Consider the following 11,781-nt stretch of genomic DNA (forward strand, 5'->3'; position numbering starts at 1 on the left):
AAATGCCCCATGGACATTCATGTAGGTGAAAACAGGTTTGTAATTATGTGATTACAGAACCTGAATTTATTGTATATACAAGCACAAACTTGCAAGTACAGTTTTAATCCTGACTTTTTCAGAAAGTCCTGTATAAATTGAGGGAAGATTGTATTTTGTTGTTTGGAACTTTGCTAAGAATTGTTGGCCATTTTGGAAAATCATCGCACAGAAGGGCCACACTTGAATTTGAATGAATACAACCCATCTTGACAGCCTGAGTATGTAGCTGCCATATTCATAGAAATCCTATATGAAGGTGCAAGCACATTTCCATATACTGCTTCACTAAATCCTTCGGCAAAGCCCTAGCCAAGCATTTACCTATTGAGATATACATTATCTTTTAAAATTTAAAGAATAATCTAATACACAAGAGTGCACAAATCTTAAGTGTAAGCTCAATGAATTTTCATAAAATGAATACACCCACGCAACCAGTACCCAGATCCAGAAACCAAAACATTTCCAGCACCCTAGACTCACCTCATACATCCTCCAGTCACTACCCCTCCCAGAGATAACCACTAATCCAATTTCTAACATGATAGAGTAGTTGTGCCTCTTTTTGAATGTAATAAAAATGGAATCAGTATATATATAAACACTTTTTTATACCTGACTCCTTTTGCTTCTAAAATTCATTCAGATTGTTGGCTGTAGTTGTAATTTTTATTCTAAGTTATGTAGAGGATACCATGGGATACCTACCTATTTTTAAATCAGTGACTTTATTTGTCCTTTAAATTATAGTAAGGGTTATACTGATTTTCAAAAAGTAGGACTATAGAGGGTTTATTTCTCTACTCCTGTATTTCATCATAGTAAGAGGAGCATTCAGCATATTCTAAAAGGCATACATTAGTTCTGAGAGGCTGACACCCCGATTATTTGCAGCCTCCTGAGTTTTGCCCTCTGGTCCTTTGCACAGTTGTGATGACCCCTGCACAGTTTCCCCCCCACCCCTTTTCCTTCAGTTCTCAGATGACTCATTATTGTCTCTGAGACGTCTTCTCTGGCTCTGTTTACATGCTCTTTTGGGAACCTGTATATAAACTGAGTTGAGCATTTATCTCGCTACACACCAACCTGTTTACTTGTCTCTCTACAGACAAGGACGCACACTGTTTGGCTCACCATAGCCTTTTTTGTGTCTGGCATGAGGTTGGCGTTCAAAAAATGTGTTGAACAAATAAATGGACACATCATCCCATATTTAGAGCCTTCTTGACCAACCAGGGCCCTTGCCTCCCAGGTATAGGCCTTTTTCTCTGGGGGAAAGGTCATAGCCGGGTGGATCTGTTTTCTGTGTGTGTCAGGGACCTCCCTTCCTAGCATTGCCACTGATTCGACTGTCTCTCTGCCTTCCCCGCCTATAACATCAGGTACGGTCATCTCCAGAATCCTCTACCTGGACTTGTTCTCTGAGTGCTATCTGGATCTGGCCTCCATCTGAAATCAGAGGATGCCAGGAATTGCCTTTAGACAACGTGGCAGCTACTCAGCCCAACTTCTTCCACTTCAGTCGAGCCAGCTGTCCTCACACACACTGTCTGCTCTCATTTTTTATTTTTTCCTCAGGTGTGATGGGAGCATTCAAAATGCATTTAAGAAATATGTCTTCAATTTTTTTTTTAATTGAAGTGTAGTTGATTTACAACATTGTGTTAGTGTCTGATGTACAGCAAAGTGATTTGGTTGTTCATGTACTCCTTTTCCTATTCTTTTTCATTATGGTTCATTACAGAATATTGAATATAGTTTCCTGTGCTATATAGTAGGGTCTTGTTGTTTATCTATTTTATATACACTAGTTTGTATCTGCTAATCCCAAACTTCCAATTTATACCTCTCCCATCCCTTTCCTCTTTGGTAACTGTAAGTTTGTTTTCTATGTCTATGAATCTGTTTCTGTTTCATAAGCAAGTTCATTTATATCATATTTTAGATTCCACATGTAAATGATATCATATGGTATTTGTTTTTCTCTTTCTGACTTACTTCACTTAGAATGATCATCTCTAGGTTCATCTGTGTTGCTGCAAATGGCATTATTTTATTTTTTTCTATGACTGAATAGTATTCCAGTGTATGTGTGTGTATGTATATATATCTTCTTTATCCACATCTTCTTTATCCAGTCATCTGTCAACAGACATAGGTTACTTCCATGTCTTGCCTTTTGTAAATAGTGCTGCTATGAACACTAGGGTGCATGTATCTTTCTGAATGAGAGTTTCCTCTGCATATATGCCCAGGAGTGGGATTACTGGATCATATAGTAATTCTATTTTTAGTTTTGTAAGGAACCTCCATACTGTTTTCCATAGTGGCTGCACCAATTTACATGCAATGAAGATTTTAAACCTTTCTCAAAAATGGCCTACTGTCTGAAATATCTGCATGCTAACTGCAATAGGAACTTTTGAGATTCAGATTTAGCACTTTAGTGGTAAAACACTAGTATTTTTGTTGATGATGGTATAAGTCTGAGTCCAATTGAGAGAAACCACATAGCAATTTGAACACGGAGAAATTTATGTAAAAGAATTATCAACTATAAAAGGGAATTGGAGAAAGAAGGGATTGGATTGTGTATTAGTATCCTAGGGCCACCACGGCAAATTACCACAAACTGAGTGTATTAGGACAATACAAATCTATGCTTTCGTAGTTCTGGAGACTAGAAATCTGAAATCAAGGCATCAGCAGGACCACACTCCCTTCAAGACCCTAGGTAGAATCTTTTCTTGCCTCTCCTAGCTTCTGGTGGTTGCTGGCAACCTCTGGCATTCGTTGGTTTGTAGATGCATCACGCTAATCTCTGCCTTTGTGGCTACACGGCATTCTTCCTGTGTGTTTCCCTGTGTGTCAGCACATTGCCTCCTTTCCATGTGTCTGGGTCCAAATTTCCTTCTTACAAGGACACCAGTCACTGGATTGGGGCCCACCTGAATCCAGCATGACCTCATTGATTATATCTGCAAAGACTGTTTCCAAATAAGGTCGCAGTCACCAGAACTAGGGGTTAGGACTTGAGCACATCTTTTAGAGGGACACAATTCTGCCCACTACAAACAGTCAGAAGTAAAGAGAATTCTAAAGTTTGCAGGAATCACAGATACAAGAGCAGCCACTAGCCCTCAGCTGGAGATACAGCACCCAAGAAAGAGCCTCTGCCTGTGCCCCCCAGGGGGGTTGAGTCCCAGGACTTTTTGGAGAGAACACAGAAGTCAGTGGAGTACCACTTTGGTGGAGCTTGCTAGAAATCCATCCCCTGGAACTTGCTGGAAATCTTCCCTCTAAGGTGCCAGGGGAAACTGTTCATGGTAAGGTGTCTCACCAGAGGCACTGCCCTACAAAACTGTCCAAGGGGCGTACCAGGGAAAGCTGCTGGCCACTGGGTGTTGCTGGCCACTATGCAGCACAGCAGCCTGCCAACAGGCTGCATGGAAACCAGGAAGCAAAGCCCTTTCTTCCTGCAATCTCTCCGCAGCTCTCTACTGACAAAACTTAATACGATGCTAGCTGGCAAAGAAAAAAAATATTTAAAGGGCCCAGATCCGTTTTCACAGAGCAGGCAAAAAGAATGAATTTTTTCTGAGAGGTAATAAACTAATAACTGGCACAGTGACATACCACTGTTTCAGATATTAATAGGCAGCTCCCTTCACCCTTCTTGGCTCTCTCTCCAGTCCTCCCAACCTTCTCCCGTCCCTTGACATCCTCACCATAAAGCCTATCACTTTACCATTTGGTTCCTCCAAACTTGACACCTGCCTATCCTACTCCACCTCAGAAAGGACAAAGATAGAAGTGGTGGCAGGTGGTTCTCTTAGACTGGGGAAGAGAAGGAGTTAGACCATGGGCAGGACTAGCTTCTTCAGATAAATAGTAATTCTACCCAATAGCTCAAGTAGCTGACCTGAGTGGAAGAGCCCCACCCTAGAGGTGGTCTTGAAGGCTCCTCACCAGGGCAATTAAATAGGGCAGGAATGTGCTGGCATCTGGCTGGACTAAGTACTTCACAGTGGAGGAGGCTGAGGCTCAGGGAAGTGGTAGAGTCAATGGCAATCTTGTATACAGGGATACAAACTCCAAACTCCCAGGATCAGGCACTTGTCTGTTCCCACAGCATGGCACATAGGCATTGAAATTTTGTGAATGGCTGATGTGAACCAGAGCGGCAACCCAAACCCGAGACTTCTTATCACTTCTCAGGGTTGGTTCTTGGCAAAGGGCTATAACGGACCATGCCTCCCATCTCAACACCCTGCAGCCAGAAACCAATCCAGTCCACCATGGTGAATCTAGATCTCAGGCTAGAGGCTTCTGCAGAGAAAGATACTGAGCAGAGCAGCTGGCTTGAGGACCAGAAGGGATAGGGCACTCTGAAAAAGAGGCAGTTTTTAATCATCCTCTTTTTACCTATAGCCCGAGACTTAAGTTACTTATCAGGCACATTCAGATGTGCCTTTTCACTTGATCTCAGTCTATTTTGAGAAAGGCATGACAGGGTTTACCATTCCCATTTTACAGATAAGACCAATAAGGCCAGGAACAGTTAAGCAGGTGAGAGACCCAGAGTCTAAAGGGGTCTGGAGTTTCTGAAGAATAAATACACTAATGTGCCAATTACATCACCTGCCCCACTGGAGGCTGTGCGGGGCCTCTTGCCACTGGATCAGCATACATTGGCCGTGTCCTGGGATTTGTATACAGGTGGTGGATAAGGTAAGAGTTGCTGAAATGGTAGTCACAAAGAGGGCAGAGGCAAGACCATGAGGGCATAAGTGCTCATCATTGCTGGTCTGGGCTGAGGGCCAAGACACCACAGTCTATCCTACTCTATTTGATGAACTTCAGTGCCCCCAGCTTGGGTCATAGGGCTGGGTCCTTTCTGCCAGATTCTGGGCCAGGGCCTTTCTTTAGGTTACCTCCTTTACCCTGGGCACTGATTTCTTCAGGAGACTTAGAGAATCAAAACTGATCAGGCGAGCGCTGCCTTTGAAAGGTTTTCATTGCCCTGGGGTCTGGGAAACACTTGTGTGTTTAAGCAGGAAAGTGAGAGCCTACAGGGGGCCTCAACTCACGAAAGTTGAGAGGGATCTCCCAGCATTCACAGTTGGAAGCATCATCAACAGGGAACATCCTCAGGCGCCAGTAGCCAGCCCTGATCCAGGGGGAGGGAGAACACCACTTGCTCCAAGAGCTGCTGCCTGCTCACACCAGAAGTTTCATGGATTTCCAGAGGACCCAGCAGGCCTTGTACCACAAAGGAAGTCGCTGTAGTCCTTACAGACCTATCTGGATGAATCTTTGGTTACAGAGGTGGGGAGTCTTCACTTTCCATGCCAACTCTTACCCCTGCTGCTCTTTCCATATTATCCTTTCTGTGTCATTACTCTTATCACTCAGTCCCATAAGATAATTATGCTGGGCTGGCTAAGTCGCTCTGCAACTTCATTTCAGACCCAGTCTTCTAGGCTTCAGGCTCTCCTGTACTAACAAGAAAATAAGTACTAGTTTGGACCAGGGAATCCTGGGGAAGGAGAACTAGTGGAGGCATGGGCTTTGGTTAGGCATTGAGGGCCCCTTCGCAGTGCAAGAAGCCAGTACATGTCCGCTACCTTCCAACAAACAGCAGGCTCCTGTTATAAAAGTTCCATGATGCAGCCCCTCTAAACAGCGGTATTTCATCCCCGATCCCTTACGACTTAAGACTATTTACACACCCCATCAGCCAGGCCCCTTTTGAAAGAAGGCTCACGGGAGCCTGAAACAGAGAGGAAGGCGGCCGGACCCCACAGAACACGCCAAGGCGGTTACTGGCCTCCAGCACTGACGCCTCTATACTGAGCCAACCCTCTTCGCGGGACGCAGAAACCTCTGCTCCAGAAAGAGGTGCACAATACTCGGGTGAAGTGAAGGTCAATGCCTCGACCTCCTCCCCACTGTGGTTCAGCCCAGTCTTTCCAGTACACTGCACGAGCAAAGGAGCCGAAGGCGGCACCAGTCCTAATCTCTGGCCCCTGCCAAACCCTCCCCTGCAACGTAGGAGCCGAGGTTGGTACTGGAACCGGCCTCAGTGGGGCCTCTCTAGGAAACGGGGAATTTCACATATCGTTAGCACTCAGTTCACGTTTATTGGCCTAAGAACGAAAGAACCGGAAGACGCCCTTAAAAAACGTGGCGGGACCCTAGCTTCAGGACAGTTGCCTCGAAGTTTCAAGAAGGTTGGCATAGTCTTCGGCCACGCACTGGCCTGAGAAGATGACGTCGTCCGGCCCAATTCGGTTCACCGAGGACAGCGCTTTCTGCCTTCAACTATAATGGCGGCGCTGCCCAATTTGGCTTATTGCCCTTAGCGGTGATGGCCACCAGGCGGCTTCACTTAGTTTCTCACTACCCCGGAAGACGGGGACCGGCGATTGGGCGGTGCTCAACGGCTCCGAAAAGAAGGCCCTTGGCGGTTGGGCAGTGCTGGGTAAGGCTAGTTTTAAAGGAGCCGGAGGTGGGAGCCGTCGAAGACCCGGGATCCGCGGGAGGCGGCGGTGAGCGGCGCGCGGGGGAGGGCACCGAGAGGCTGGAGAGAGGGCGGGAGGAGGGAGGGAAGGAAACTTTTGAACCATCTGGTCCTGGTCTGGGGAGAGCGCTGGGCGGGGATCCGCGGAGGGCGGAGGGAGGGGGTCTGTGGGCGGGACCTCCCGGGATTGGAGTGAAGGGGGTATCTGCTTCACAGTGGATCCCCGGGGATCCGGACTAAGTTCGTGATGCTCAAGCTCGGGCCGCTTCTGTCTGAGTGGAGCTTTGCGGAGCCGAGGCTCACAGGGAGAGGAGGATCCTCGCGCGGCTTCTGATTGGAGGAACCGCGCTGTAGGATTCTTTCCGTGGGGATCCCATGTAGGGGATCTGGTTGGAGGTGGGGACCGTCGGCATGTGGAAATAATGCTTCGGAGTCCTCGGCCACTCGCTGGGAGTGGATGAGGATTGCAGAGGGATCCAGCGGAAACTGAGACTCGGAGGACCGGGATCCCAGCTGATCCCGGGGAAATCTCAGGGTGGAATCTGAAGGGACAAAGGCCCCAGGAGGCTCGGGCCGTGAGAGAACTGGGGCCGCTGCAATCCAGGTTCTTGCGGCCCAGGCAGGGCGCGAGTGATCCGCTGATCGCGGCGGTGGCAGCGGGAAGACACCCGCTCCCGGCGGCCAGGAGGGGGAGCCTTTCCGCGCCAGGGCTCCGGCCAGTGGGCTACCGGGAGCCGCGGGCGGACCATGAAGGGCGGAGCCCCAGGGGAGGGGCTGGCCCTTACTCCCCGCTCCCCCGCTCCCCCCTCACCCCAGGCTGGAGCCTGGGATCCCCCAGGGACTCCCCGGAGCCGCCGCTTCCCCCATGGACTTGCCCGGGGACTCCAGGTGAGAGCGCACCCCGCCCGCCTGTCTTGAACCCGGGAAGCGGGGAGCCTGGCGGCGGTACCGGGGAAACCACAGAGCCAACGACAGGCTCAGGCAACCGTCCTCTGCTTCTCTCATTCTCCAGCCCGTCTGGCCGGCAGCATCTGTGCCGCCAGCCCCTGGCTCGAGCATTATGGGGAGCCAGGAGCCCGAAACGGCCGAGGCTGCAGTCCCTTGGGGCCCCTTCGCCCTTGGAAAAAGCCTCTCGGCGGGTCCTGGCCGTGGTCCTGGAAGATGTCATGGCTGCCCACATGGTGAGCCCCTTGAACTGAGAGGCCCCCTTCTCCCTCAGGTCCCCTCAGCACTAAAATCAGATAAAATTAGTAGTGAATAACTGAGACAACTCATTCTCACACTCGTCCATCAGGCAGCCTCCCTAATGCTAGAGTTTTGCTTGCCTCTCACTTATTCCAACTTGGAATTGGACAGAGCTTCAGGTGCCCATTCCCCACTTCCAACTCTGTTGGGCTGAAACCACATCCCTACAACTCTTAAGTATGAGAAACCCTTCTGCTTTCTTCCCAGCCTAACTAGGCAGCCCTTGAGAAGGAGGCTGAGGTCTTTGGCTCCATTGCACAGATTAGAAAAACTGAGGCCCCAAAGAGGGCAGTGACTCACTCCAGGTCACCCTCTCCTTTTGATTTTTACAAATGCCTGGGTGACATTTCGCAGGTCCCACAACAGCAGCTCAGAACACCATAGTATCTGGCTTTAGTTCAGTTCAATTGACTTCTTTGGGGATCTTGAATGAATTCTAAACACAATTTCTGTCATTTTTGTGGCATAGGGCACTGTTAGGCACAGGAGACCATGTCCAGTCCAACCCCATTCTATCACCTTACTCTTGACACCTTCTCTTCTCCTAGGTCCCCCTGGTACCCCAAAAGGAAATCTCCACCCCACGGCACCACAGCAACCATCAGGATTCTGTCCACAGCCAGTCACCTGCCTCACAGGCTAGGTGAGCATGGCAGGAACAGGGGTAAGCTGGGAACATAGCTGAGCCCCACTGATCTTCCTGTCCCCTCTCTAGGCCTCCTGACGCACTACACTTATGCCGAGAGCCCTTGAGCCGTGTCCATCAGCCCCCTTCCACACTGAGGCGGCGATCAAGGACAACGCCTGGCTCAAAGGAGGGCCCTTCACAAAAGGTGGCCCAGACCCCCCAGCCCACTCTGGTGGTGATGCTAGAAGACATTGCCAGCTCCAGAGCCCCAGCTGAGGTATGGGAACATCAGGGAAAGATGTCAGGGGTTCAGCTGGGGACAGGCACTCCAGTGGGGATAGAAGATGGGTAGGAGGGCTGAGTCTGGGATGGATTTTGCTCAGAGCAAGGAGGACAGTGTTTTAGGTGGAAGACACTGCCTGAGCAAAGACCTAGATGAAAAAGTCTTTAGTGTGAACCTAGGCAGACATCTGGAGACCGAGAGTGTCAGGCCGTGGGGAGCTAAGGAGGCCACAAGGGGCTTCCCTGCCTCCCCACAAACATCCCCTGTTTATATCCAGGGCTTTGCTGATGAGACTTCCAACTTCATCATCCCAGCAAGAAGGTGAGAGGGCTGGGGAAGGGATTATCAAGATGTCCAGGCAACAGCCATTATCCAGGCAGTGAGAGCTAGGGGCATCAGAATTTTGTCCAGCCATTCCTTGTAGCACCTTCAGTAGCCTTAAGAGACAAGGGAGGTGCTGGCTCAGGTAGGATCTGAATCTGGAAGTTCCTCAGCCTTTAACTTGCCCCTTCACCCCAGAGCTGAGCCCATGATGATGGTTCACCAACCAAAGCCTCCGTCCAAGGACCTGGAACCCCCATTCCAGCCATCTGCTCTGTCTGCAGACCCTCCAAAGAGCCCACCACCAGGTAAGGACTCAGACGGATGAGACGTGGGGTTCTGGAAAACTCTAGCTGAGCTTAGAAGTGTCAGGTGCAGAGGTGGTGATGGGGCTTAACCCCCTCCCAGGGAAGAAATTGGTGTGTAAAGATGGGGTTGAGACTTCAGAGGCCTCTGAAGTTTAACTTCTAAATTTAGGGCTTGGTATTTTAAGGGTGGGCTTATTCTTCTGTGGGCAAAGATTAGTGTTTGGGGACGGGGCTAAGGCTACTGAAGTAGGACTTAAACACTCGCAGCTGAGGAATACCCACCTGACCCTCTCCTTTCCTCAGCCCCAGATCCAGTTCTGGAGCCCCCATCGACCCCACCGCCGTCCAGCCTTTTACGCCCCCGCCTCAGTCCCTGGGGCTTGGCCCCCCTCTTCCATTCCGTCCGCTCCAAGCTGGAGAGCTTTGCCGACATCTTCCTCACACCCAACAAAGTCCCACAGCCCCCACCCCCATCACCCCCCATGAAGTTGGAGTTGAAGATTGCCATCTCAGAGGCTGAGCAGTCTGGGGCTGCCAAGGGCACTGCAACTGTCAGTCCCCGGCCCCCTATTCGCCAATGGCGGGTCCAAGACCGCAATCCCCCAGCACCTCTCCCTAAGCCCTCTCTGGGCCGAAGTCACTCCTGTCCTGATCTGGGGCCCCCTGGCCCAGATACCTGCAGCTGGCCCCCTGCTCCACCCCTCCCAAGCTGGTCACGGCCACGGCGGCACACTGTAGGTGGTGGAGAGATGGCCCAAGCCCCGCCACCCCCTCGACCCTGTCTCCGGAAAGAGGTGTTCCCTCTTGGAGGAGTGGGAGGCTCTCCTCCCCTCGTCACATCTTGCTCGTCTACTGCATCCACTTCTTCCTTCTCTGAACCTGCAGAACCCAGGTAGTGCTCTCAATAAACCCTCCTTATTAAAGTTCTGGCTGCAGTCTGGGCCCAGCCTCCTTCCCTAGTGTCCAGATGGGGATGTTGCTATGGATGTTGTTTGGCCCTGAGCTTTGACCTTCTCTGTAGGTTGAGCTCAACCAAGAGGAAGGAGCCAAGGGCCTCAGAGGACCAGGAGCTTTCAGACCCTGAGACCAAGGTAGGAGTGCAGATGAGGGAGAGGAGACAAGGGGGAGTTAAGCCCATGCTGCAGTTTTACCCTCTGCCGCATTTTTTGCAGACCATGGGAAAGGTTTCTCGATTCCGAATACGTAGGACACCAGCCCGTTCTCAACTAAACCTTACACCAATGGGGCTGCCTCGACCAATCAGGTGAGAGGCTCATTGTGCATGGAGCTGCCTTGGCCAAACAGGTGTGAGTTTAGATCCCCTGAGTGTAGCTTTGTCTCCTCTCCTCCTGGAGCACAGTCCAGCTTGGAGGAGTCACTTTGGTCTGGATGTGGTTTGTGCTTAGAACCATCTATCTGCCTCAGGCAGCACTCTGGGCTCCTGGCATGTCCTGGAAACTGAAATAAAGGCCAGGCCTTGCTTATCCCTTCTCCAGGCCTACTAGCCACAGGTTTCTCAGTGGCCTCTGCTTTTTGCTCACAGGTTGAACAAGAAGGAGTTCAGCTTGGAAGAAATTTATACCAACAAGAATTACCAGTCACCTACAACCAGGAGGTGAGAAACTTGAAGGCTTAGGGGTGACAGAGGGAAGCCTGGAACCAGGGGGCATGCTGGTAACCAGCACTCCTCCCTGCCTGGTCCAGGACTTTTGAGACCATCTTCGAGGAACCCCGGGAGCGCAACGGGACTCTGATTTTCACTAGCTCGAGGAAGCTCCGGCGAACTGTAGAATTTCGGGACAGCAGCCTTCCTCGATCCCGGCGGCCATCTCGTGGGGCCCGGGCTGCAGCTGGCCGGACCCTTACTCCCAACCTGGCCCCCAACCCAGATGTAGGACCCCTGCTGCAGCAGCGACTGCAGGAGCTGGATGCCTTGCTCCTGGAGGAGGAGGAAGGGGATCGAGAGCGGCCCCATCGGACTTAGAAGCTCCATCTGTTTGTCTCTCCAACCATCCGGGAGGGAGGGGAAGTCTCTGAGGCAGTTATATATTTTCTCTATATTTCTAGTAAAGTTTTCGATATGTTTCTGATTCTTCTGAATATCTCTGAGTTTGAAATTAATTGGCAGTAATTTGGTCCCCAAAGACTGGGAAATTGGAGAGGTACCTGGAAAGATGTTAAGGGTTAGAAATACGGAGGCGGGTGGAGGAATGTCATTGGAGATACCTGCTTGATTTGAGAATTCTCCTGTGTGGAGGGATACTTCTGAATCTGCTCCAGAAGATACTGTGATCCTAGACCCTGGTCAGGGTTCTCTCAATTCACTTACATCCCGGAAGAGACAAAGTCCCAGAGTGAACTAACGCCTTATTCAAGATGGCCTTGAGTTCCTCTTAACATGCAGGCCAGGAACCTGCTGCTGGATTCGAAA

At 50.4% G+C, this 11,781-nt stretch overlaps 1 protein-coding gene across 4 annotated transcripts in view; it reads left to right on the forward strand.

The window, feature by feature from the left end:
• PRR14 (proline rich 14) overlaps positions 1 to 11,450 on the forward strand; it is a 26,916-nt gene extending 15,466 nt beyond the window's left edge. Inside the window, exons 1-12 of one of the 4 annotated variants that reach the window (XM_031432891.2) lie at positions 6,247 to 6,593; positions 7,382 to 7,453; positions 7,578 to 7,746; positions 8,359 to 8,453; positions 8,526 to 8,715; positions 8,999 to 9,042; positions 9,241 to 9,350; positions 9,654 to 10,242; positions 10,372 to 10,441; positions 10,523 to 10,614; positions 10,894 to 10,965; positions 11,055 to 11,450. In XM_031432891.2, coding sequence (XP_031288751.1) covers positions 7,431 to 7,453; positions 7,578 to 7,746; positions 8,359 to 8,453; positions 8,526 to 8,715; positions 8,999 to 9,042; positions 9,241 to 9,350; positions 9,654 to 10,242; positions 10,372 to 10,441; positions 10,523 to 10,614; positions 10,894 to 10,965; positions 11,055 to 11,334 — 1,734 coding nt within the window. In that variant the 5' untranslated portion in view covers positions 6,247 to 6,593; positions 7,382 to 7,430 and the 3' untranslated portion in view covers positions 11,335 to 11,450. Of the gene's footprint in view, positions 1 to 6,246; positions 6,594 to 7,381; positions 7,454 to 7,577; positions 7,747 to 8,358; positions 8,454 to 8,525; positions 8,716 to 8,998; positions 9,043 to 9,240; positions 9,351 to 9,653; positions 10,243 to 10,371; positions 10,442 to 10,522; positions 10,615 to 10,893; positions 10,966 to 11,054 lie in introns of those variants that run through there. The other 3 variants (XM_064478559.1, XM_064478558.1, XM_031432892.2) reach the window with 3 other exon arrangements.
• Positions 11,451 to 11,781: the final 331 nt, after the last annotated feature.

The sequence above is a fragment of the Camelus dromedarius genome, chromosome 24 (genome assembly GCF_036321535.1).
Source record: "Camelus dromedarius isolate mCamDro1 chromosome 24, mCamDro1.pat, whole genome shotgun sequence".
In the NCBI taxonomy this organism is placed as follows: domain Eukaryota; kingdom Metazoa; phylum Chordata; class Mammalia; order Artiodactyla; family Camelidae; genus Camelus; species Camelus dromedarius.